At 43.8% G+C, this 27,348-nt stretch overlaps 1 protein-coding gene across 3 annotated transcripts; it reads left to right on the forward strand.

The window, feature by feature from the left end:
- The first annotated feature begins 1,081 nt into the window (after window positions 1-1,081).
- On the forward strand, window positions 1,082-27,348 carry TRIT1 (tRNA isopentenyltransferase 1). Of its 3 annotated transcripts, XR_005777590.1 has the most exons (12): window positions 1,082-1,230; window positions 5,407-5,547; window positions 5,624-5,719; window positions 6,547-6,713; window positions 9,163-9,305; window positions 9,442-9,553; window positions 9,737-9,846; window positions 14,467-14,544; window positions 18,102-18,211; window positions 21,957-22,447; window positions 26,508-26,625; window positions 26,706-26,721. XR_005777590.1 is itself a non-coding variant. In XM_040424647.1 (11 exons), the coding sequence occupies exons 1-11, from the start codon at window positions 1,096-1,098 to the stop codon at window positions 26,960-26,962; spliced, it is 1,467 nt and encodes a 488-aa protein (XP_040280581.1). In that variant the 5' UTR covers window positions 1,082-1,095; the 3' UTR covers window positions 26,963-27,348. The 3 variants fall into 3 exon arrangements, 2 of the variants coding, with proteins under 2 accessions (XP_040280581.1, XP_040280582.1); XM_040424647.1 differs by lacking the exon at window positions 21,957-22,447 and having other exon boundaries at window positions 26,706-27,348; XM_040424648.1 differs by lacking the exons at window positions 26,508-26,625; window positions 26,706-26,721 and having other exon boundaries at window positions 21,957-22,617.

Here is a 27,348-nt window from a genome sequence, read left to right on the forward strand (position 1 = left end):
TGCTCTATGCTATTCTCGCCACTGGACGGAAACCTGAAAAATCCAGGAAAAGACAGTGGCCCACAGCTATTAGGACATGCTCACACCCAGCAGATCTGCCATCACAGATTTTTGCACAGCAAATCCTCACCATTGTTCAGTACCAGCAAAGTGGATGGAGATTGTGAGAAATCGCATCCACACACTGTGAAAAACAAAAAAAATCTGCATTGTAAATTGACCTCTGCAGCCTGTCAATTTATGCTGTGCAATGCAAAGGGTTAAACCACGTTTCCAGGGCAAAATCCACAGGTCATTCCAATGGGGAGATGATCAAAACTGGTGTAAAAAGGAAAGCCGGCATAGTTGTCCCTAGCAACCAATCACATCGATTCTTTCATTTTCCAAAGGTGCTCTGAAAAATGAAAGTTGGAATCTGATTGCCCGGTTTCCTTTTTACACCAGTTTTGATAAATCTCCCTTGATGTGTTTACTCCAGTTTTCAGGATAAAAGTCGCACAAACAATGTTAGGACATTTTTCTTCTCGTTCAAAAAAAAAGTGTCTCTCAGGACACACGTTTCACATGCGTTCAGCGATATTTGTCCGGCCCCTTCATATAAATGTATAATGTGAACACAGCCAAATATTTGTGTTGTGGCTTTTGCTCATAATGAAGTGATGCCAGATCCACAGTACAACAACCATCATTGGAACATCTTTGACATATAATAGGGTCCATCGAATTGGTTCAGTGGTTGCCTCAAATCTGATAAAACCTCGGATGCCAATGTGAATACAGCCGTATGTCCTTTTTGCTGTTAATGGGAATTTTCTGTCATCAGTTTGGCAAGTTAGACTCAGTTCTAGCATGTTTCTGTTGTTTTTGGCGGGCTGAATAGTATTAGGCACCCAGTCCCTGTATCAAAGTACTATAAAATCTCCCTAAAATCATGCACCAGATTCCCTGATGTATAATGTACAATGTACAGGAATCCTCATCTTCTGCAGTCTGACCTCCTTTGTGATCTAACGTCGCTAGGGGGAAAGCTGGTTGCTAGGGACGGTCTCTGCCTCTTCCTGTTCTTGGCGGTGGGCGGGCCGCGGCTACGGAAAGATGGCGGCGCACAGTGTGAAACGTTGTTTACCACTGGTAGTTATTCTAGGGGCCACTGGGACCGGCAAATCCAAGTTGGCCCTTCAGCTGGGCCGGAGACTCGGAGGGGAAGTGATCAGCGCGGACTCCATGCAGGTGACAGGACCAGGGGAGACATGGCGCCCTGTTTATACAGCTGTGTACGGTAGAAACATCTGTCTGGTATATGGCTGTTCCAAAAAGTACTGACCTCTACACTGCCCAGCGTTCAGTCCATCCATGTGCTGTGTTGTTAGGTCATGTTCATATGGAGCAGTATTAAGTGCTGCAGAGCTGGCATATCTGGCCGCCTTCACATACAGCCTTTTTTAAGCTGGGGGAAAATGCTTGTAAAGTAAAAGAAAAAGCACACCGTGCACTTCTAGTTTCTAAATACCTTTAAGGGGTTTTCTGAGCTTCTCTGGATAGGTCATTAGTAGAGATGAGTGAAGCGACTTCGGATGCCACATCCAAAGTCGCTTCGCTAAAAAAAATTGTTATAATACCGTACGGAGATTGATCTCCGTACAGTATTAGAACGTTTGGGCTCCGATGAGCCGAAGACAGTTATTCGCAAAGTCGCACGAGACTTCCTTGAATAATTTAATTGATTCTTAGGCCTCATGCACACGGCCGTTGTTTTGGTCCAAAACTGCGGCTCGGATGCGGACCCATTTACTTCAATGGGGCCGCAAAAGATACGGGCAGCACTCCGTGTGCTGTCTGCATCCGTTGCTCCGTTCCGGGGTCCGCAAAAAATATATAACCTGTCCTATTCTTGTCCGAGTTTTGCGGACAAGAATAGGCAGTTATATCAATGGCTGTCCGTGCCGATTTGCGGACCGCAAAACACACAACGGTCGTGTGCATGAGGTCTTACAGTGAAAAACCTTGGAACCAAACTCTGCTTCGGTTCCAAGCTACCACTGGGAACCAAAGACGAGTTCAGTTTTAAGTTTTGAAGTGGTTTTTCACTGTAATAATCAACTACTGAAGTTATTCAACGAATCTCTCACGTGACTTCGCAAATAACTTACTTCAGCTCATCAGAGCCCATATATTCTAAAAGTGTACGGAGACGAATCTCCGTACAGTATTATAAAAAAAATTTAAGCAAAGAGGCTTCAGATGTAGCATCTGAAGCTCGCTTCGCTCATCTCTAGTCATCAGTATCTGATCGGTGGTGGTCCGATACCCGTGACCCCCACTGATCAGACGTTTGAGAAGGCACTGGTGCTCCTGTGAACGCCGTGGCCTTCTCCCTGCTTTTCCTAGGCCAGTGAGGACACATTCATGTGTCACGTGGCCTAGGAGCAGCTCAGCACTATAGAAAGTGAATAAGGCTAGGTGCAATACCAGCACAGCCGCTATACAATGTACAGAGGTGTGCAGAGAGAAGGCTGCGGCCCTCACATGAGCGCAGGTGCTTTCTCAAACAGCTGTTTGGTGGGGTCCTGGGTGTCAGACCCCCACAGATCAGATACTGATGACCTATCCAGAGGATAGCGATTGGTTATAGCATATTCCTGATTACACAGGGAAATCTGCTGCCGATAATTCAAGCAAGTGATTGCTCATTTATCGGCTGATCAGCAGCACGATTATACCAGCTAGTGTTGAGCGAACTTGTGTTTTCAAGTTTGGCGTACAGGTTCGGGTTATCTAACAACCCTGTTATGGATTCCGCTACCACGGACCATAACGGAATGCTATGACGGCATGCACCACAAAAGCCTGTGGCTATGGCCATGGTCACATGCACCTCTCCAGCCAATGACTGTCTTCAGCGGTGATGTGGCCACAAGCAGCATGTCACTGCTGAAGCCTGTCATTGGCTGGAGAGGTGCATGTGACCATGGCCATAGCCAGCCGGATGTTAACAGCGCAAAGACCAGAAGATGGAGGCAGCACGGAGGATCGGCGTGGAGCAGGTAAGTATGCATCTTGTATTTCAGGGGCCATGCTGCAAGACTGTTAAAAAATAATTTTTACCAGAAAAAAAACTGCAAAGGTGGCAACATTTCCTTCCATCCTACCTCCTATTCATAAATCGGCGCTTTCCTTCACTGCAGAGGTTGGCGCTCATTGGTTATTACCACCTCCTGCCCTCCAGTTACAGGCGCCATGTAATAACCAGTAAGCACTTTGCCTTAGGCCTCATGCACACGTCCGTGGAACGTGGACCGTGTTATACCGGCCTGGATTTCTTCTGAGTGCAGGAGCGCACAGCGTCACTGGTTGCTATGGCGCTGTGCGCTTCCTGCTGCCGCCGCAGTGGTATGATCATTATAGACACTGGGGGCGCTACAGGGCACTGTGGTGCCAATTAAATTCTTCCATCGTTAAAATCGGATGCAAACAGCTGTTAAAAACATGGACAGAAACTAGATGTACTCATGGATGCAAAATGGACAATCTTGTGAATTTACTCTAACATGTTGGGATTCAGTTCCCTTTTCTTTATGAATTAACATCCTCTCGTTTCTGAACCGTGGAGTCATGTTTATTCTGGTTTCTCTACCAGGCAGTTCCTGCTTTCATTGCTTACTGCAGTTTGAGTAAGGCCTCATGCACACCGCCGTTTCACTGTCCGTGTACTCCCCGTATCACGGATGCGGACTCATTCACTTGATGGGTCCGCAATCCGGAGCTGCGGTGCAGAACGGAGGTACGGAACCCCAGTGAAGCACCACGGAGTGCTTCCATGGTGTCTCTGTCCGTGCCTCAGCACTGCAAAAAAAATAGAACATGTTTTATTTTTTTGCGGTGCGGACGGTTCACGGACCCATTCAAGTTGAATGGGTCTCGATCCTCCCGGCCGCCGCATGGACATTGCCCATGCATTTGGGACCGCAAATTGTGGTCCCCAATGCACGGAACGGCCGTGTGCAAGAGGCCCAAATGAGTGAAGCTGTAATGTGAGCCACAACATAGGGAAAGTCAAGGAGGAAGAGTTATCAAACTGGTGGAAGACTAATGTTTGAGAGCTGTCTGGATCCGGCACTGCCTGAATGCCCGCCGGCACCATTAACAATAAGATCCGGCCTCAGCCGGCAAGTATCAATCAGATTCCACCTTTCTCATTGGTTCTTTTCTTTTCCACCAGTTGGATAAATCTGCTCCGGAGAGTCTCTGGCTAGTTATGGATGATGCATTGCAGATGCGGTGCTATGTCTGTTCTGTATGGGGCCCAGCATGCTGTCATTAGACTTTCAATTGTAAGCTGCGGGGTTTGTGCTTCTGAATTCACCTGCAACAACAAGCAGCTATTTTTCCACATAGGTTCCCATAGGGCTTATATCACAATGGCTTAGATGTACTGATTGCAAAGATGGCGGAAGCTTATAACGGCTATCTAGACCTGCAACAGATTTATCACAGGGGCTCAGGATGGATGATATATTTGGTGAAGGGACTCTGACTTTATACCAACTATTGGGTGGGCCCCATGTCAAGCCTGTTGGGGGGGAAAAAGTGTAGAAACCACCTAGATGCACCAAAGAGTGCACATTTTTTAAGGGTGCATTCACACGACCGTGTGTATTTTGTGGTCCACCAAATGCAGATCAGCCAAAAATACGGATGACGTCCGTGTTGCATCCATTTTTTTGCGGATTAGCTGTAACATTGCCCATCCTTGCCCGCAAAAGGACAAGAACAGGACATGTTCTATCTTTTTGCGGGGCTACAAAATGCACATATGGATGCAGACAGCACACAGTGTGCTGTCCGCATCCTATCCGTAAAAAATGTGTATTGAATGAGGACTAAAAATACGGTTGTGTGAATGGAGCCTTAGACAGATTTATCTCACAGACACTTCAGTAAGTCTGCGCCAATGCCAAGGCTGGTGTAGAAAACGTGTAAAATTTTTCGTAAGCCCCTTTTGCATCGAATTTTGTGACTTTGTGCCCATTTACACTGCGCTTGCTATTTTTCTGAAAATTGGGTTTAACCTATGCAGTCTGACTAATGAATGATCGTAGGATCTATACGAGTGTATTACTATACAGCAGCGGCGGCACGAAGTGCACGGCGTCATAGCAACCAATAACGCCATGCGCTCCTGCAATGCCAATCCGGTATCTAACGGACCGTGTTCCACGGACGTCTGCATGAGGCTTTATACATCACATGTCAGAGAAGTAGAGGTCAGAACGCGAACTCACACTGCCACACGCAGCAAGTTTCTCACATTGAACTCCCTCGTGTTTGTCTGGCCTTACAGCTCGGTGGGCAGGTTTTGGGTACAGCTGTGGGTATGGGTTGGTTATGATTTGATGTCTCTTTTAGGTATACCAGGGCTTGGATATCATCACTAATAAAGTGACAGCTGAGGAACAGCAACTCTGTAAGCACCACATGATCAGCTGCGTGGATCCACTTGTCACAAATTTTACAGTAGTTGACTTCAGAAATAAAGTAGTGGACCTGATATCCTTTCTTCTAGCGGACAACATGATCGTGTACTTGTAACCACTAGTGGCATTTATACTCCTTAATTATCCACATTGAAGATATATTTTCAAGAGAGAAAATTCCAATTGTGGTCGGAGGGACAAACTACTACATCGAGTCACTACTATGGAACGTTCTAGTTAACACGGTTTGTATACCATATCCACTTTTTGCGTGTCAAAAGTTTTCATAACTTTTTGCTTGCTCTTTTGTTTCCTGGTTCTTGGACTAAGGGATCATGCACACGACCAGATGCATTTTGCGGTCCGAAAAAAACATGGATGACGTCCTTCTGCATTCCGTATTTTGCGGAACAAATTTTATCGCAAGTGGCGTTTCTGCGCTGCCCTTGCCACTTTCTGAAAAGGGGGCATGGCATGGACAGGCCAGCTGGGCAGCCACATTTATTTTCATTTGCGCTTGTTTTCAAGCACAAATCAAGACAGAACACTACGGCAGCTCTGAGCTGCGTAGATTTAGTTCTGGCGCATAGACTGCTGGAGTATGCGCTTAATTTATGACAAGGCCTGCACCTCGTCATAAATTAGTTGCATCCTCTGGCATGGCAGGAAATTTAAAAGACCAGCATGAAATACCAGTCCTTGATAAATCTCCTCCTAAGGGCTCATGCACACGAACTTATTTTCTTTCCGTGTCCGTTCAGTTTTTTTGGGGGGTTTTTGCGGACCGGATGCGGAACTATTCATTTCAGTGGGTCAGCAAAAAAATAATAATTGAAGTTACTCCGTATGCATTCTGTTTCCGTATTTCTGTTCCGCAAAAAATAGAACATGTCCTATTATTGTCCGCATTACGGACATGGATGGGACTGTTCTATTAGGGGCCAGCTGTTCAGTTCCGCAAAATACTGAATGCACACGGACGTCATCCATATTTTTTGTGTATACGTTTTTTTGCGGACTGCAAAATACATACAGTCGTGTGCATGAGCCCTAAGTGTTTTAGAAATTGCAGGGTTCTTATCCCTTGGTAAAGACAGGTCTCCATGAAGGTAAAGTCATAACTGACAAGAAAACTGAATTGGAAAAATTGGACTCTTTTGAACTTCATGCACGGCTGAAAAATGTGGACCCAGATATGGCTGCAAAATTGCACCCGCATGATAAACGTAAAGTGGCAAGGTGGGTATCCTATTTATTCTATTCATAAATTCAGCCATATTTCATAGAATACAGGATAGGTCATCCGTTTCTGACATGGGGGTTCAAGCATCCCCCCCCCCCCAAAATCAACTGTTCCCTGCACCCTTCGGTGCACTAGTACTTTAAATGGAGCTGAAGGCACAGCTTCATTTAAAGAAGGCATGCTCAACCTGCAGCCCTCTAGCTGTTGCAAAACTACAACTCCCAGCATTCCCGGACAGCATACAGCTATCAGCCTACAGAGGGCATGGTGGGAGTTGTAGTTTTACAACAGCTGGAGGGCCGTAGGTTGAGTATACCTGATTTAAAGTGTAGTGGCGGTGCTGGGTTATTGCATTCAGTTAAATTGGGGCTGAGCTGCAGTAACCTGGCACGGCCACTACACTTTCTTTGGAGCTGTTCTTTCTGACACCAGTGTCGGAGGCTGCAGTGTATAGCTAATCGGCGGGAGTGCTCGGTGTCAGACCCCATTGAATGGATCATCAATATATGACAAAGTGATAGCTTTAACTAAACTTGGCAAAAGCCAGGTTGTCCAATATATGGGATTATTAAACAGAAACGTATATAAAAGTTACCAGTAAGGGTAGAAAACCTTTATAAAAAGACAAAACACTAGAATGAAATGTTCTACTTTTACTTTATTTTGTACTCCGGGAGTCTGATAGCTGGTTACCACTGCCCTGTCCTCTATGTTCCTTATGGGGACCACTAGTTAGATGGTAATATAGATGTGCGTACGCTTTAATAAGTTTCCACATTCTTGTGTGGTAGGCCAGAGAGTGGGTAGATGTTGGACCATGTCATTGAGACTTGCACATGCAATCATCCTCATGTAGCCACCGTCTTCATAACAGTCACACAACTATTAGTTACTTTCACACTTGCATTGCTGGATTCTGGCAGGCAGTTCCGTCGGCAATCTGTATGCAAACGGACACCATTTGTAGACGGATGCGGATCCGTCTCACAAATGCATTGCAATACCGGATCCATCTCTCCGGTGTCATCTGGAAAAACTGATCCGGTATTTATCTTTTTCATGCGCAGACCGCACCGCACCGGAACACTTGGGCCCGGATCCGGCATTAATGCATTTCAATGTAAAATAATGCCGGATCCGGCATTCCAGCAAGTGTTCCAGAATTTTGGACGGAGAAAATACCGCAGCATGCTGCTGTATTTTCTCCGTCCAAAAACCGTACAGTGACTGAACTGAAGACATCCTGAACGGATTGCTCTCCATTCAGAATACATTAGGATAAAACTGATCAGTTTTTTTCCGGTATTGAGCCCCTAAGACGGAACTCAATACCGGAAAAGTTTAACACAAGTGTGAAAGTACCCTAAGCTTGTTATAACCAGCAGCTGCAAAGCCTCCCAACCGCAGTATATGTTTACAGTAGATTTTAAAGGGGTATTCATGGCATATGCAAAGTTCACTTAGCTGTTTCCATATGTTTTAGTGCTCATTCACACGACCGCATGGCCACCGTGCCCATGCTGTGGACCTCAAATAGTGGTCCGCAATGCACGGGCAGCAGTCGTGTGAACTCCGTACTGGGGTGCGGAACCATTGACTTAAATGGGTCAACGATCCCCAAAATAGCCCACGGAAGCACTTCCAAGTGTGTCTGTAGGCTTCCGATCCGTGCCTCCACTCTGCAAAAGATAGGACATTTCCTATCTTTTGCTGTAATTAGCGGATCGTGGACCCATTCAAGTCAGAGGGTCTGCACCGCAGCATGGAGTGCACATGGCCAGTGTCGTGTATTGCGGACCCGCTGTTCGTGGTCTGCAACACAGACACAATGACCATACGGTCGTGTGAATGAGAACTTCATTAGCTAGGGTTATCCAGCCTGCTCACATCTTCCTCTTGTCCTCATTGCAGCCACTGCCCGTTGGCTTTCATAGTGAAATGTTTGTCATGGACCCCATTTTCCTGACCGGTAGTGGTACAAGAAATGAGACACCGTTCCTATAAGACAATTATGGCACATCCTTTGTATGTGCTATAAATGTCTCTTGTCTAAGTACCCTTTTAAAATATCCGCTTGTGTTTTTCACCTTCTTTGTCTCCACTTCATGACCATAACACGTGCAGTGGAGCCTGTGAGGGTAAACTGCCGTTCTGAACCGAGGAATACTTGGCAGTCTCATTTGTATCATGGTGTACTTTGTGTGAGCGGCAGGTGAATAGTTGCTAAGCCTGTCTAGTGACATACTTTTCAGCGAGATCTGACTTGTAACCCATTTAGGAAATCTAGGTAGTTTGAACTTCTCCCTTCCCTAAGGCCTTCTAGGAGATGTGTCTGGAGCCTGTTGAATTTGATGCTGAGTGGGACCTTTAAGACCTTTTGGGGGGTAGTTTTCCCATGTCCTAAACAGTGACTGATTACCCAATGACAGTGTGTCTGTCACACAGGAGCCTGCAGGTATATGAAGAGTCGGGTATCTCCCATACAGAGCATCTAAGACGACAGCAAGAAGAAGATGGAGGTGGCCCCTTAGGAGGGGCCTTGAGATATCCACATCACTGCATTTTATGGCTGCACTCAGACCAGGAAGGTAAGGGCCAATAAATAAATGATGCAGGGCACTGAAATGTACTTGACCTATATGATAAGATATTATATGTGAATAATAACAGTTTGTGTACTTGTAAGTTTCTGAATTGCTTTCTCATTAGAAATCTGTTTTTCAGTTCTTAATGCTAGACTAAATGCCAGAGTGGATGAAATGCTGGAGATGGGGCTGATTAAGGAGCTGCAAGACTTTCATAAACGCTACAATGAGAAGATCATTGCTCAATCAGGGTAGGTCTTGTACGTGGGTGTTATTTTTGGCAATTCTTTTTATAATATACTATATACTAATAAGGAAAGTTAGCTTAATGTAGGGCATAGGAATGATTCTAGGTTATTAGGCCATTTAGAAAGTCAGCATTACTTTTTGGTTAGCTATGGCAATATCAACTAAGTAACCTTTCTGCTTTCTAGCCAGGACTACCAGCATGGCATTTTCCAATCTATCGGCTTTAAGGAATTCCATGAATACTTGGTGGCTAAGGATATTTCGCCTGAGCAGGCAGAAATTCTTCTACAGAAAGGTGACCAGTCATGTATCAGAAGAGAGATGCCTTTTTTTTTTTGTAATAGAATCTGTCCTGCAAGCCCTATTAAGTATAGTACTATATGAATAGTAGTGCCCCAACAAACCGGTGCTGGAAGACATCACAAGGACTCTTGATCGTGCATGCACATAATGGAGAAAAGCCCTCTTAATACACTGCCCGTCCCAAAAAAAAGTTGCCACCAAAATATTTTGTTGGACCACCTTTAGCATTGCTTATGGCACACATTCGCTGTGGCATTGTTTCGATAAGCTTCTGCAATGTCGCAAGATTTTTTTCCATCCAGTGTTGCATACATTTTTCACCAAGATCTTGCATTGATGATGGTAGATTCTGACTGCTGCGCAAAGCCTTCTCCAGCACATCCCAAAGATTCTCAATGGGGTTAAGGTCTGGACTCTGTGGTGGCCAATCCATGTGTGAAAATGTCGTCTCATGCTCCCTGAAACTCTCTTTCACAATTTGACCCCATGAATCCTGGCATTGTCATCTTAGAATATGCCCGTGCCATCAGGGAAGAAAAAATCCATTGATGGAATAACCTGGTCATTCAGTATGTTCAGGTAGTCACCTGACCTCATTCTTGGAGCACATACTGTTGCTGAACCTAGACCTGACCAACTGCAGCAACCCCAGATCATAGCACTGCCCCCACAGGCTTGTACAGTAGGCACTAGGCATGATGGGTGCATCACTTCATCTGCCTCTCTTCTTACCCTGTTGCACCCATCACTCTGGAACAGGGTAAATCTGGACTCATCAGACCACATGACCTTCTTCCACTGCTCCAGAGTCCAATCTTTATGCTCCCTAGCAAATTGAAGCCTTTTTTCTGGTTTGCCTCACTGATTAGTGGTTTTCTTACGGCTACACAGCTGTTCAGTCCCAATCCCTTGAGTTTCCTTTGCATTGTGCGTGTGGAAATGCTCTTACTTTCACTATTGAACATAGCCCTGAGTTCTACTGTTGTTTTTCTTCGATTTAATTTCACCAAACGTTTAAGTGATTGCCGATCACGATCATTCAGGATTTTTTTCCCGCCACATTTCTTCCTCGAATACGATGGTTCCCCACTATCCTTCCAGTTTTTAATAATGCGTTGGACAGTTCTTAACCCAATTTTAGTAGTTTCTGCAATCTCCTTAGATGTTTTCTCTGCTTGATGCATGCCAACATCTTTTCCACGACCACGAGATGTGTCTTTCGACATGGTTGTTAAAGAAATGAGAAGCAACTCATTGCACCAGTTGGGGTTAAATAACTTGTTGCCAGCTGAAAGATAATCGTCCATGTAGTAATTATCCAATAGGAGGCTCATAACTATTTACTTAGTTAAATCCAGGTGGTGACTTTTTTTTTTTTTGGACAGGCAGTGTATATTGCAGCGCTGGTTTGCGGGAAACAAGGCTGAGCAGTGTGGACATTATTTTTATTATTATGATTATTATTATTATTACAAATTAGGAATTTGGAGGTGACAGATTTAGTTTAACCCTTCACGTACACATGACGTATCGGTACGGCATGTTTCCCGAGTCCTTAAGAACACATGACGTACCGGTATGTCATGTGTTGTTCCGATTACCGGCGGGCGGTGATCGGAACAAGGTGCCTGCTCAAATCATTGAGCAGGCACCTCGGCTAAATGCGTGGGGGGGTCCTGTGACCCCCCCCCCCCCCCGTGTCGGCGATCACCGCAAACCGCAGGTCAATTCAGATCTGCGGTTTGCGGCTTTTTATGGTGCGGGCGGCAGCAGTGCCATCGGGTCCCCATGGGGCTGTGGGGGGGACCCGATGGCATGGAAGGCAGCGCGATGCCTTCCTTCCGGTGAAGAGCCTGTGAGATCCAGCCCCCTGGATCTCACAGGCCCCAGAAGCTGTATGAGTAATACATACAGTATTACTCATACAGCCAATGCATTCCAATACAGAAGTATTGGAATGCATTGTAAAGGAAAATACCCCCAAAAGTTCAAGTCCCACAGTGGGACGAAAAAAAAGGTGAAAAAATAAAGTTTCAAGTAAAAATAAACAAACGTCATTTTCCCCAAATAAAGTTAAAAAAAAATTGGTAAAAAAAAGTATACATATTGGGTATCGCCGCGTCCGTATCGACCGACTCTATAAACATATCACATGACCTAACCCCTCAGATGAACACCATAAAAAATAATAACTGTGCTAAATAAACAATTTTTTTTGTCACCTTACATCACAAAAAGTGTAATAGCAAGCGATCAAAAAGTCACACGTACCCCAAAATAGTGCCAATAAAACCGTCATCTGATCCCGCAAAAATCATACCCTACCCAAGGTAATCGCCCAAAAACTGAAAAAATTATGGCTCTCGGACTATGGAAACAATAAAACATGATTTATTTTTGCTTCAAAAATGAAATCATTGTATAAAACTTACATAAATAAAAAAAAAAGTATACATATTGGGTATTGCCGCATCCGTGACAACCTGGTCTATAAAAATACCACATGATCTAACCTGTCAGATGAATGTTGTAAATAACAAAAAATAAAAACGGTGCCAAAACAGCTATTTCTTGTTCTCTTGCCTCACAAAAAGTGTAATATAGAGCAACCAAAAATCATATGTACCCTAAACTAGTACCAACAATACTGCCACCCTATCCCGTAGTTTCTAAAATGGGGCCACTTTTTTGGAGTTTATACTCTAGGGGTGCATCAGGGGGGCTTCAAATGGGACATGCTGTCAAAAAAACCAGTCCAGCAAAATCTGCCTTCCAAAAACCGTATGGCATTCCTTTGCTTTGTTACTGGGAAAAATGGATCAAAATGGAAAATTTGCCCAAAAATTTAAATTCTGAAATTTCATCTCCATATGCCAATAACTCTTGTGGAACACCTAAAGGGTTAATCGCGTTTGTAAAATCTGTTTTGAATACCTTGAGGGGTGTAGTTTCTTACATGGGGTCACTTTTATGGAGTTTCTACTCTAGGGGTGCATCAGGGGGCTTCAAATGGGACCTGGTGTCAAAAAAAAAACTGTCCAGCAAAACCTGCCTTCCAAAAACCGTATGGCATTCCTTTCCTTCTGCGCCCTGCCGTGTGCCCGTACAGCGGTTTACGACCACATATGGGGTGTTTCTGTAAACTACAGAATCAGGGCCATAAATATTGAGTTTGGTTTGGCTGTTAACCCTTGCTTTGTAACCGGCAAAAAATTATTAAAATGGAAAATCTGCCAAAAAAGTGAAATTTTGAAATTGTATTTCTATTTTCCATTAATTCTTGTGGGACACCTAAATGGTTAACAAAGTTTGTAAAATCAGTTTTGAATACCTTGAGGGGTGTAGTTTATAGAATGGGGTCATTTTTGGGTGGTTTCTATTATGTAAGCCTCGCAAAGTGACTTCAGACCTGAACTGGTCCCTAAAAATCGGGTTTTTGAAAATTTCTGAAAAATTTCAAGATTTGCTTCTAAACTTCTAAGCCTTGTAACATCCCCAAAAAATAAAATATCATTCCCAAAATGATCCAAACATGAAGTAGACATATGGGGAATGTAAAGTAATAACTATTTTTGGAGGTATTACTATGTATTATAGAAGTAGAGAAATTGAAACTTAGAAATTTGCAATTTTTTACCAATTTTTGGCAAATTTGGTATTTTTTTTTTATAAATAAAAATGATTTTTTTTTTACCTTCATTTTATCAGTGTCATGAAGTACAATATGTGACGAACAAACAATCTCAGAATGGCCTGGATAAGTCAAAGCATTTTAAAGTTATCAGCACTTAATGTGACACGTCAGATTTGCAAAAAATGGCCTGGTCCTTAAGGTGAAATAGGGCTGAGTCCTTAAGGGGTTAAATAACATTACTTGTACTTTTGTCATGTTTGTTTTTGTATTTCTCGAGTCTGGATTTATATTCATATTCTAAGAGTCTATTAAAGGGGTTGTTTGAGATCTGGAACCCCTTTTTATATATGCAAGCAGGTTGTAAGGTTTAAAGAAAAAAAAGAAAATAGGCTCGGCTGTCACTTACACTCCGGTTCCAAAACTAAAGTCGCTTTTCCTCTGCTTCTGGTGCCTGCTGGACCGGAAATGTGACGTGCGATCTATGTGCGTACCATCATTGCCGGCCAATTAGTGGCCCCAGTGGTAATATGTGTATCAGTGCTGAGTCCATTGAGATTTTTTATTTTTTAAACCCCTGCACACACACATGTAAAAAGGGGTTTGCGGTCCTGGAGTACCGCTTTAAGGGCTTTCCAGTTTTATGTGAGAAAAGCTTATTTGTTCTGTACTTAAGTTATGTCAGTTTATAATCTATTAACTCACAATTTTGATTTTCTCTGCTGACTGTCATTGAAAAGTGAATGGAAATTGTTTATGGCATGTAACAAGGGAGAATATTATAAAATAGTTTTGCATGCAAATAAGTTTTATTCAGACTGGGTCCATATCTGTGTCACAGATGTCACATTCAGCATACATCACTATATTTTCTGGTAAAATGGTGGATACCACGGCCTGCAACCTTACAGAACTGCTACACATATCATATATGTTAAAGTACTGGTAAAAATAATTATCTATAGTCAATTTATTTTATAGGTATCGAGGCTCTGAAGCAAAGAACACAAAAATATGCCAAAAAACAAAATAAGTGGGTGCAAAACAGATTCTTGAAACGTATGTATTCTCATTAAACATTGCCTTACATTGTGCCATCTAACTGTCACCTTTCTGTGCACAGTAAATTAGGATTTCTTTGAAACTGAAGGGATTTTCCAAGTGTTCTTTATTGATGAACTATTCTCAGGATAGGTCATCAATATATTATTGGTGGGGTCCAACTCCCAGCACCCTTGCTGATCAGTTGTTTGAAGAGGCCATGGCGTCTTCCTAGGTCTGTGACTTTATGATCATTGATCACATGGCCACGTTGTAGCTCAGTCCCATCCAAGTGAAAGGGCCTGAGTTGTACTCCCAAGCACAGCTGCTATACAATGGACAGTGCTGGGCTTGCTATTCTGCGAGAAGGCCACAGCCCTCACCTGAATGCTGTGGCCGCTTCAAACAGCTGATCGGTGGGGATGCTGGAAGTCGGACCGCCACTCATCACATTGAGGATAGGTCCGCAATATAGAAGACCCAGAAAACCCCCAAGGGTGCAAGTTTACCAACAGAAACTCCGCACAGGTTTTCGTGTGGTTTTCTGTGTGTTCCTGCGCAAAAAAACGCATGTGTTACTTGAAGTTTGCTGTACAGATTTGATGCTGTTTTTGAGCAGATCAGCACAAACAGTTGACATGCTGTGGATTTCAAAACCTGCATCGAAGGTCAGTCTCCGAATGTAAGAAAAAAGCAAAGTGTACATGACATTTGTCTAACCTCGTACACTTTACCGTATTAAAGGGGTTTTCTGAGATTTTAATACTTATGACCTATCCAGAGGATAGGTCATCAGTATCTGATCGGTGGGGGTCCGACACCCATAAACTTCTATGGGGCTGAGCTGTGTCTAGGCCATGTGACCGATGAACATGACGTCACATAGCCTACAGAAAGCTGCAATAAGACCGCGGCGCTACTGCATTCGCAAACAGCTGATTGGCGGGTGTCGGACCCCCACTGATCAGATACTCATGACCAATCCAGAGGATAGATCATCAGTATTATAATCTCGGAAAACCCCTTTTAACTCTGTGGTTTTCCTGCAATAAAATCAGCACTGAAAATCCATGTGTATTCCACAACATGTGCAGGTACCCTTAACAGTTGTAAATACCACATCATTATTAGGGTGAGTTCACACTTTCTCAGCATTCGCGTGGCTTCAAACCACAGGGGCATACGGCCACACCGTTTTTTAAATTGAGTGTTCAATGGCCGCATGATTTTGAATGAAAACATAAATCCATGTGGGGAAATGCTGTTTGGTTTTGTGGGAGAAACATCTGTTTTCTGCCAAAATCATGCAGCCATTTATAAAAAAAAAAATCGAAGCAGCTACATGGTGCCACAGTCACTGCCACACTAGGTGGCATCACTGTTTGGCCACTTTCACATAGCATTTGGTCAGCATTTTGCATCAGTATTTGCAAGCCAAAACCAGAAGTATAATGGAAAATATTTGTGACTCTTCTGTTTTTTGGACCCACCCCTGGTTTTGGCTTACAAATACTGATTGAAAAAAAAACTGACTAAATACTGATTATGTGAAAGTAACCTTAGGCTCTGTTTGCAAAGGCCAGCTACCACATTCAGGGGACAACCCAGCGTTGTACTTCTTTGAATGTTATCCGGCAGGTGCGTCCACAATTCTGACCCTCTACATCCGATACCAAAATGAAGTATCTCCAAATTACTTTGCATAAATTAATGGACAGATCCTAATATTTAGGGTATAGTCACAAGGGATGGAATTTCCGCTGCAGAAAATCTCATTCACTTTGATTATACAGTAAAGTTGCTGCAGGTAAATCAGCAGGTAGTCCATAGTATGTCCGTACATACTAAGTTTTCCCATTTAGGTGTCCCCCGTCACCCTGTTTCTGTGTTGTTCTCCTTATATCCCCAGCCTGTCTCTCCTCGCCCTCCCACTCTTGGATTCTAGCCAATGTCAGCAGCTGCTCCTCACATAGTATGGCACAAAGCAGGCCTGGAACAGGTGCTCATGCAAAGTTTCATATTTAAGGGAGAGCAGATGGAAGGCAGCTCCTGTACCTGCCATATTCTTAGCAGAAGGCACAATTTACTGCACACGCTATTTTGTGCTGCTTTGTAGAAAAGGCGTCAAATTGTGAGCAAAAAATAATAGCATTGCTGTTTTCATAAGATCAGCCACCTAGGGCCTATGCTTAGTCCCATCAATCTGAGGAAAGGTATTGCAATCATGGGGAGACTCAAATAAAAATAGGCATTTTTACAGGTATGTCCAGTTAGAACTTAGTGGGGCACTATACAGTGTGCCCAAAAAACTGTCTAGCCTAAGGCTACTTTCACATTAGCGTTTTTTGCGGAACTGTCATGGATCTGCAAAAACGCCTCCGTTACCATAACACAACAGCATGCATCCATCATGAACGGATCCGGTTGTATTATGTCTTCTGTAGCCAGAGAAAACGGTTCCGTCCCCATTGACTTACATTGTGTGCCAGGATGGATCCATCTTGCTCCGCACCACATCGCAGACAGAAAAACGCTGTTTGCAACGTTATTCTGTCCGCGATGGGAGCTCAACCAAATGGAACGGAATGCATTTTGGTGCATTCCGTTTCATTCATTTTTGTCCCTATTGACAATGAATGGGGACAAAACTGAAGTGTTTTCTTCCGCTATTAAGATCCTATGACGGTTCTCAATAGCGGAATTGAAAACGCTAATGTGAAAGTAGCCTAAGTTTACACCATTTATATTTTGATGCATTTTTGGGTGTCCAAAGGTGTATTTATGCCATGCCTCTTTCCCACATAGCTACACCCTGTTTTTGGCAAGGTGTAAAAAGCTTAGTAAAATAGTAAATGTGGGCCGCCAGAATCCATATAGCGTACAAGTGGAAAACTAGTTTATTAAGCTATCAAGCAGTCTTAGATAGAATTAATAGGATTCTGTTATATGAAAAGCTTTCAGCCATTCGTATGGATACTTTTGAGGCATTTGAAAAACTTTGGGAACCCTGGGTTTCATCCTCCTACTCCGCTAACATACAACAAAGCATATCATTATAATGATGGCAATATTGTATAAGAATATTCTAAATATGTTGACTATATGTGTTTGTATGTCAAACGCTTTTGCACTATAAGATCTCCATTTGACGATTGATATTGTTCTTATTATTTAAAAAAAAAAATTTTTTTTATTTTTACATGTTATGTATACTTAAAATGTATATCACATTGCTATGTCAAGATGCTCTTACTCAATGGTACTTTACTTTTCAATAAAGCATTTGAAACATAAAATAGTAAATGTGATGCAAACTATGCACGTCAGTTTGTTTTTCTTTTGGTGCAAAATGGGCCAAAAAACGAACACATTTTTAATAGTAAATCTGCCCCAGGATATATACCATGTGGTGCCAGTGATGTAGCTCTTAGTTTTAATAGGGACCTTAGATTGTGAGCCCCATTGGGGACAGTTGGTTACTAATGTCTGTAAAGAGCTGCAGAATATAGTAGCGCTATATAAGTGCATAAAATAAATAAATAATAGTTAGATAACCCCTTTAACTTCATTTGTAGGTCCTGGACCTAATGTACCTCGTGTGTATGGACTGGATGTTACTGATATCTCTGCTTGGGACAAACATGTTCTGTCACCTGCAAAACAGATTGTTAGCAGCTTTTTACAGGTTGGTACTTTAAATAACTTCACATTCCTACGATTACTGTATGTATTTTTACAATGAATCTACTTATTGTCTAAAAGCATAACATAATGATGTTAAAAAATTGAAAAGCAATAATAAAGAACTATCTGAATAAAAAAAAATATATAACATTCACAGAGAATTAAAGGGTTTGGCCTCTTTCCTACAAATTAAAGTTGTTTTGCCCTCACCCATGATGGCACCCATGCGACTAGGACCTCCCATCCAGGACAGGAAACCTGAAGAGATAAAATAGTTCACACCCCCACCACACCTCAGTTCAGGTTTCCTATCCCCAGGTTTGGAGGTACCTGAGGAGCTCTGGCTCCTGCCGTGATTTTGGTTCTCACCTCGGGAGGCTGGGGAGGTCCGGGTCTACTATACCGTAAAGAGACCTATCCCTTGCGGCGTCAGTCTCCTTGGGGGAGCCGCTTCCTGAGCCTGCTCTTCTTCCTGCCTCCCCCCAAGCCTCTGTGGGGAGCCGCCGTGGCCGTGTTCAGGCGGCTCCCGGTCCATTGCAGCGGGATGCCCGGCGCCCTGCTTCCAAGATGGTGGCGCGTGCTTCCCTGCGCTCTGCGCATGCGCGCCAGGACGGCCCCTTCCGGCTCATCGATGTCATCTCTGGGCACCGTGATGGGGTGTGGGCATCCTCCCTACCTTGGATTAGGTATTTTTGGGCCTAGGGGTTAAAAAGATCCGAGGCGCGCTTTACAAATTGGCCACAGTAGAAGGCAGCTAGCCTTGTGGCCCTCGAGGCCCACAAGCCCCGGTATTGGTCCTGAGGAGTGGGGAAGCTTGACTCTACTATGGATGAGATTTATCCTCTCCTAATTAATTTTGGGTGTTATTTTTGCTTTATTATAGGTAGCAAAAACGCCAAAGAAATCATCCGGAAAGGCTAAACATAAAGAATGTGGAGGATGTAGAGTAGCTTTAGCAGCCTCTTATATTAAACCACTATGTCAAGCTTGTATAGATAAGCTGGTTATAGAAGAGTCTCACAGCTTATCTAAAAATATTAAAGAGGACCTTTCATCAGAATCAAGTATGTAAACTGAATATACAGACGTGTAGAGCGGCGCCCAGGGATCCCCCTGCACTTACTATTATCCCCGGGCGCCGCTCCGTTCTCCGGTTATAGCCTCCGGTATAGTCATAGTTAGGCTCCACCCAGTGGAGCCTGCCGGCGTCTCTTTCTCCTATGCTGTAGCGCTGGCCAATCGCAGCGCTCAGCTAATAGCCTGGCTAAGAGCTGAGCGCTGCGATTGGCCAGCGCTACAGCATAGGAGAAAGAGACGCCGGCAGGGTGGAGCCTAACTATGACTATACCGGAGGCTATAACCGGAGAACGGAGCGGCGCCCGGGGATAATAGTAAGTGCAGGGGGATCCCTGGGCGCCGCTCTACACGTCTGTATATTCAGTTTACATACTTGATTCTGATGAAAGGTCCTCTTTAAGGCCTTGGTACGGTCAGAAGTTAAATCTTCTATTAAAGCACTCGGTCGAAGTCGCCCAAGGTCTCCTGAAAGATCCACCTATAATAAGGATTCTGATTCTGATTTTTCTGGGGAGGACGAGGAAAGAGAATCCGGCCAGTCCTTATCAGATGATTTCTTCTCTTCAGATGAGGATTCAGCGGGGAGGGCTCTTTTTCCACCGGAAGATACCGAGCCTTTACTTAAGCCACCATGCAATTAGAGAATGTAAAACTGCCTAAATCTATTGCTGACCAGGTTTGTGAGGGGCTCGGCCCTAAAAGCCGTAGAGTTTTCCCCGTTCATAAAAATATGGAAGCCCTTATCAGAAAAGAATGGAAAAATCCGGATGGAAAATTTGTAATTTCTAATTCTGTAAAAAGAAAATATCCTTTTTGAGGATTCAGTTACGGGCGTCTGGGACAGAGCACCCATGGTAGATGCCCCGGTAGCTAAAATAGCCAAAAAATCGGCTCTAACTTTTGATGATTTAGGCTGTTTATGAGATCCTCTAGATAAAAAGGCAGACGTTTATCTTAGACAGGCTTGGGAGTCTGCTTCAGCAAGTCTTGGGCCGGCCATTGCCGCCTCTTGGGTTTCCAGGTCCTTAAGGCTTTGTTTAGATCAACTGGAGGTTCATATTAAGGAGAAAGTACCTAGAGAAGAATTACTATCTTCCCTCCCTACTTTTGCTAAAGCTGCAGATTTCCTGGCGGACGCTTCTACTGGTGCGATCCGTTTTTTTCTGCCAGAGCAGCTGCCATGTCTAACGCTGCTAGACAGGCTATCTGGCTTAAATCATGCAAGGGGGACCAGGGTTCCTAGTCTAGACGCCGCTCTCTTCCATATGAGGGTTCTAGGCTGTTTGGTTACTCGCTTGATGACATCCTAGAGAGGGCCTCAGATAAAAAGAGAGGTTTCCCAATTCCTCAGAAAACGTCCTTTTTTTGTAAATCCCAGGCCAGTTTTAAAAGAAGGGGTAGGCAGAGTGACAAGAGAGACAGGGAAAAATTTCCTGAAAGATCAGTTTTTTTAAAATTCAAGTCCCAGGACAATAGACCAAAGGTCAAACAATGATGCCAGATCTCGGGTGGGGGGAAGACTATCTCAGTTTCTCCCAGCCTGGAGGTCCATTTCTCGGAACAAATGGATCCTAAGTGTAATAGAAAACGGATTCCGACTGGAATTCCTTTCTCATCCACCAGATTTTTTTGCCCAGACAGCGTGTCCAGAAAGAAGAAATGCTTAAGAATTAGAAGTTTTCTCCCTCTTGGACAAAGGGGTAGTTTGTCCGGTTCCCGAAACAGAGAGGGGCAAAGGGTTTTATTCCCCTCTATTTTTGGTAAAAAAAAACAAATGAAACATTCAGATTTTAAACCTAAAAAAATTAAATAAATCTCTGGTCTACAAAATTTTTGTATCGAGACGATAAAATCAACTGTGGATCTCCTCTTCCAGGATTGTGGGATGGCAAGCTTGGATCTGGAAGATGCATATTGCCATGTTCCAATCCATGCTTCTTCCCAAAAGTTTTTAAGAACAGCAGTATGGGTCAGGGGAGAGTTACTGCATCTCCAATACAGAGCACTGCCCTTTGGGGTTTCACAGGCTCCCAGAGTCATTACCAAAATAGTGGCAGAAGTAGCAACCTTTGTAAAGCCTCATTCACACGTCAGTGTTTCATGTACGTGTGCTGTACGTGTTTTCCGTGGACAGCTCACGTCCCCATTCATTTGAAAGTGTGTATTCACACATCAGTGTTTTAGCACAGTCCGTGTTTTCAGCACGGATGCATGTCCTATCTTTGTCCGTGTTCCTGAATCCCTCACGCCCATTATAGTCTATGGGTCCGTGAAAAACACGGATGCAACACGGATGCCATCCGTGTTGCATCCGTATTTCACGCATCATTAAGAAGAGATGCTTTTGAAAATAATTTTTCAGCTGTTCAGTGTCAGTGAAACACGGACAGCAAAAAACGGACCCAACACGGATCTGTCACGGGAGAAAACACGGATTGAACACGGTCCGTGTTACCACTGATCCAAAACTGACACGGATGTCTGCATGAGGCATTAGACTGTCTGGAATTACGCTAGTGCCCTATCTGGATGGTTTTCTAATAGTCTCAAAGTCAAGAGAAACTAAAAAAAGATATAAAATTCCTCTGCTCCACTTTGAAAAGTCTAGGATGGAAAATAAACTGGAAAAAAATCATACCAGATTCCTTCTCAGGTTTGCATTTTCTTAGGAATTTAGCTGGACTCCCATCTGCAAAGAAGTTTTCTTCTGCTTCCAAGGAAGGAGTCGATCAGGGAGCAAGTATGGTCAGTCTTCCTTTCTTACCAGTGTACTTTCAGGGAAGCAATGGCAGCACTCTGGCAGATGACATCAGCAATTCCAGCAGTACTTTATGCACAGATCCACACCAGAGAGCTTCAGGCAAACATTCTAAAATCATGGGACAGCTCCCCTTATTCCTTGGATCAGAGTTTCCACCTTTCTTCAAAGACAAGACTCTCCCTGTTGTGGTGGACAATTCCAGAGAATCTATCAGCAGGGGTTCCATGGACGTTTCTGGACCCAGCTATAATTACCACAGACGCCAGCCCTTGGGGTTGGGGGGCCCACTCCCAGAACAGATGCTGGCAGGGGAGATGGGACTTGAACACAAGAAAAGCATCCTCCAATTTCAAGGAGTTAAAGGCAGTAGAGATGGCACTGAAGTTGGCTATACCAGAGGTAAAACACAGGAAGATTGTCTTTTATTCCGACAATTCTACAGCAGTGGCCCGCATAAACCGTCAAGGGGGAACGAGAGTCCCTCCCGTTTTACTTCTATGCCAGAAAATCTTTTATATAGCGAAGGAGAGAAGGCTTTTTCTGTCAGCAGTGCATCTGAAGGGGAAGGAGAACGTTATAGCACACTTCCTAAGTGGAGACATTTGTTTTGCAAGTAGTCCAGAGGTACGGTCTTCCCACAGTGGACCTTTTTGCCTCAAGAGCCAACAGAAAAGTAGAGAGGTTCTTCTCCCTCAACCATTTGAACAGCCCATTAGCAATAGACGGGTTACCACAGGACTGGAGCCAGGAATTAGGGTATGCCTTCCCTCCATTTTACCTTATTCCCAGGTATTGAAGAAAATAGAAAGAGAGGGAGCCTCGGTTATCCTGATAGCTCCAATGTAGCCAAAGAGGTCCTGGTACTCCAGTCTGCCAAGGATGGCAGTAGAGCCTCCGTGGACCCTTCTGTTGAAGGAGGATCGCCTTGACCAGGGTCTGCTAGTCCATCCCAACCCAGAAATTCTCCATCTTTTGGTGTGGTTTTTGAAAGGGAAGTTTGGGCTAGAAGGGGATTATCCGCCAATGTAGTTTCCACTATGCTGAAGAGTAGGAAGATGGTTACCTCAATAAAATATAAAAAAAAAGTTTGGAATGTTTTTTCAGCCTTCTTAGGACATAGCCCAGACCCCTGTAAGTCTCCCGAAATACCAAAGATCCTAGAGTTTTTGCAAGCAGGGCTAGACAGAAATTTTAAAGCATCTACATTAAAAGTCCAGGTAGCTGCTTTGAGTTTTCTTTGATTCCAGATTAGCAGATCATCCATGGATTTAAAGATTCTTGTCAGCAGCATCAAGAATGCACCCTTCTTTAAGAACCTTGTCTCCCCCCTGGGATTTAAATACGTTTATTTCGGCCCGATCTCAAAAGCCATTTGATGTCACGGCCATGGTCAAGGTCGTGACTCCTGTAACCGCATGCAGTTGCCTGCGGTCTTGGTGTTGTTGTCAATCACAGGTGAGGGCTATAAGATGTTGCCTCACCTGTGGTTGCCGCTGGCAACATTGTGTATGTGGCAGCAGAGCAGCCTGAGCGGTGCTAGGCAGCTTGCTGCAGTAGGCATGCGGTTGCACCTGACAACCTCTCTTTATAGGTGTGCCTTTTATCGGTGTGCACGGGGTGTTATATGTGTTGTGTGCACTTCCCCTTTAAGTTGTTGTTTTCCCTTCCCTGGTGTTGGAAGGGTTAACTTCCTTCCTAGTGTGTGTGATCACTGGGTGTGTCTGACTGTGGGTGTGGCTACTTGGCCCTATAAAGCCTCAGTGGAAGGCAGTAGTCAGAGAGGGTGCTTCAGCCATGCTTGCTGGAGACATCCCCCTGCTTATTTACCATCTGCCAGTGAGGGCCACCCTGGTTGTCATAAACGTTATGTCTGGTGTTAGTTTATGGTTTATCTGTTATTGCAGCATATGGTTTACTGGGTTCCCGTGTGATGTCTGTTGTGTGCTGTGTCCTTTATGTTGGTTGTGGATAGCAGCACTTGCACGTGGGTTCCAGGTTGTGTGTCTGTGGCAGGTAAGTGTGGAACTAGTCTCACTTACCTGTCATTGTCAAATGTCTGTTTATGTTCCCCCTTTCTATGTATCTTGTCCAGTCAGACTCCTGTTCCTCCGTGTCTAGGAGGAACGGGTCGTCTTACCCTGCTCCTAGTACAGGGCCACCCTGAGGGCGAGCAGGAATATCAGGTTCCGGAGTATGAGCCCTCCTACCTTCAGGGTTGGCTCATACGGATAGGAGACAGGGTCAGAGTTAGGGATGTGTAGGAGGTGACCAGCTCCCTAATTCTCTGTCCTGGCCTTGCAGCGACTCCATCTGCTGATACCGCACGGCTGAGGGTTTTCCCCATCCTCAGCCGGGACATTTGAACCGTTAACTGAGATTTCTATTAAAATGCTTACTTTCAAAATGGCCTTCCTTTTAGCTATAACATCTGCTAGACGGGTTTCAGAAATTCAGGCTTCCTCTGCTTTCCCTCCCTATACTACCATTTTAGAAGACAAGGTGATTATTAGACCACTTCAATCCTTTCAGCCTAAGGTTTCAGATTTTCATAGAAGTCAGGATGTGATTCTACCCTCCTTCTGTCTAAATCCAACTGATTTGTTGGAAGAAAAATTCCATTGCCTTGACGTTAGAAGGTGTTGAATTTTTTACCTAGACTCCACATCATCTTGGAGAATAGATGAGAATCTCCTTATTCAGTTTTTGGGTAGAGCTAGAGGTTGTAAAGCCTCTACTAGTGTTATAGCTAGATGGGTTCTGAATTCTATTTCTCTGGCTTATTCTTCCCTTAGCCTAACTCCCCTTCGGCATTCGGGGCTCCTTCCACTTGGGCTGTGGCGGCCTCTTGGGTGGAGAAAGCGGATGCGTCTCTGGTCCAGATATGCAGAGCTGCTACTTGGAGCTCTCCCCATACCTTTCTTAGACATTACAGACTGCATCTGGACTCAGATGCAGCCTTTGGGAGAAAAGTGCTACAAGCTGTAGTCCCTCCCTAAATTCTTTATCTTATAGTTTAGTCTCACATGGGTGCCGTCATGGGTGAGGGGAAAACAATAATTACTCTTACCGGTAATTGTTTTTCTTGAAAGCCATGATGGTACCCCCCAAAAAAAGGAATATATATATATATATATATATATATATATATATATATATATATATATAATAAATATATATATATATATATATATATAAAATTATATGCGGTAGCTGCAGAATGTATAAGAAGGGATAGAAGAACTTACTAGATTGGTTGTCTTCATTGCCACTTTGTGGGTTCGTTTCTGTTTTCAACCTTCTTTTTCTTGGAGGTTGGCACGACTCTGGAGGTCTGTTTATTAGAATCACTGAGGTGTGGTGGGGGTGTGAACCATTTTATCACTTCAGGTTTCCTGTCCTGGATGGGAGGTCCTAGTTGCATAGGTGCAGTCATGGGTTTCAAGAAAAACAATTACTGGTAAGAGTAATTATTGTTTTCTGGGTTCAGGATAGGTCATCAGTATCAGGCCTCATGCACACGAACGTATATTATTTCCGTGTCCATTCTGTTTTGTTTTTTTTGCGGACCGTATATGGAACCATTCATTTCAATGGGTGCGCAGTAAAAACGGAAGTTACTCCGTGTGCATTCTATTTCCGTATTTCCGTTCCACAAAAAAATAGAAAATGTCCTATTATTGTCCGCATTTCGGACAAGGATAGTACTGTTCTATCAGGGGCCAGCTGCTCTGTTCCGCAAAATACAGAATGCACACGGACGTCATCCGTATTTTTTGCGGATCCGTTTTTTTGTGGATCGCAAAATACATACGGTCCTGTGCATGAGGCCTCAATCAGTGGGAGTCCCAACTCGCCACCTTCCCTGTTTGAAGGGTCCACTTAATTGTTTACATGGAGCTATCTACCTGCAAGGAGGCGACTTAGTAGTGGCAGCGCAGGTTGTTACAGCATTGTCCTGTTCAATTGAGTAAGATAAGCTGCAGTATCCTGCTCTGCTGCTTTTGGGGGTTACCATCTTTCCTTGCGGAGAGCGCCTTTGGCGTGAGGGGACTTATAGGCCATACATACTCCTCTGGAATTCTGGGAAGAAGCAATGCAAACGAGCTCTTAGCAAGTTCTGCCTCTAATGCCACCAGATGTAAGGCAGCTATCCTATAAGTCAATGTTCTACCCTTGAAACAGGCCTTCAGACGTAACTCGGATGTTAAATAAGCCAGCACCTCATCTGCAGACAGCTATTTCGTAGTGATTGCCCCTCATCAGGGCAGAGCAGAGATTACTGGCCTAACTGGTTGAGAGGGCCAAGTCAGGATTTGGGGCTACTATCTCTTCTTGGGGAGAGAGCGCCTTAATCAGCGTGAGGAGTCTTATAGGCCATACGTGCTCTTCTTGAATTTTGTTCTGCTGCTTCTAAGTAAGTTGATAGTTCAACTGTTTAGCCTGTTTCTTACCTTTTTAGAATCGGCTACCCGACATCAAGCCCGTGGAAATTGCTTCTGACAATAATGAGAGCAAGAGAACTAGTCGACACTGTGATTTGTGCAAACGGATTATCATTGGTGATCGTGAGTGGGCAGGTGGGTGGCAGACACTGTTTTGTTTTTTTGTTTTTATTTACTGTAAGGAGCTTGAAAATGTTTTTCATTTTTATCTGTAGCACACACAAAATCCAAATCACATCTTCATCATGTGAGAAAAAATAGAAAACAGGAAGAAGAAATGAGAACTGTAGAAAAGAGGAAGATGAGGCCCACTACAGAAAGTTTTCTACCAGAGGCGGAAGAGGCTTCTCATCCAGACTGTGTACATGACCTACAGGAAAAAAGACTGTGTACCCATCATGCAGACCACGCATCCGATATTCAAGACTCAGAATCTCCAGCGCAAACTTTAATTGACTCTAAAGGTTTATGACCGTACACTTCATGTATTTTTATTTGTTTCACCAAACTCAGCCAAAGTTTTGAGATTTTTCAATCGGGATTATGTTAATCTGTACAAAAAGTGATGAAGCGGATGCCCACCTTTATAATCGTGGTTTTAGTTGCTTTACACTTGCTATATGAAGTGATATTTTCTCCTCAATAGCGATCTTTTTTTATTTATGTACTTTCCATAAGCAGAGATATTTATTAAACACTTAATGATCTAGAAATGTGGCTGCGAATATGTGCTTTAAGTGCATGTGCAGAAATGCGTGGTCAAAGCTGTAAAGTGCGTTAATCTAACCTACTGATATGACGTCAATTTTAAAAACTGGGAGTACCCCTTTTAATTTTTTCCTCATCACTTAAAGGGGT

Source organism: Bufo bufo, chromosome 3 (genome assembly GCF_905171765.1).
Source record: "Bufo bufo chromosome 3, aBufBuf1.1, whole genome shotgun sequence".
Taxonomy (NCBI): Eukaryota; Metazoa; Chordata; class Amphibia; order Anura; family Bufonidae; genus Bufo; species Bufo bufo.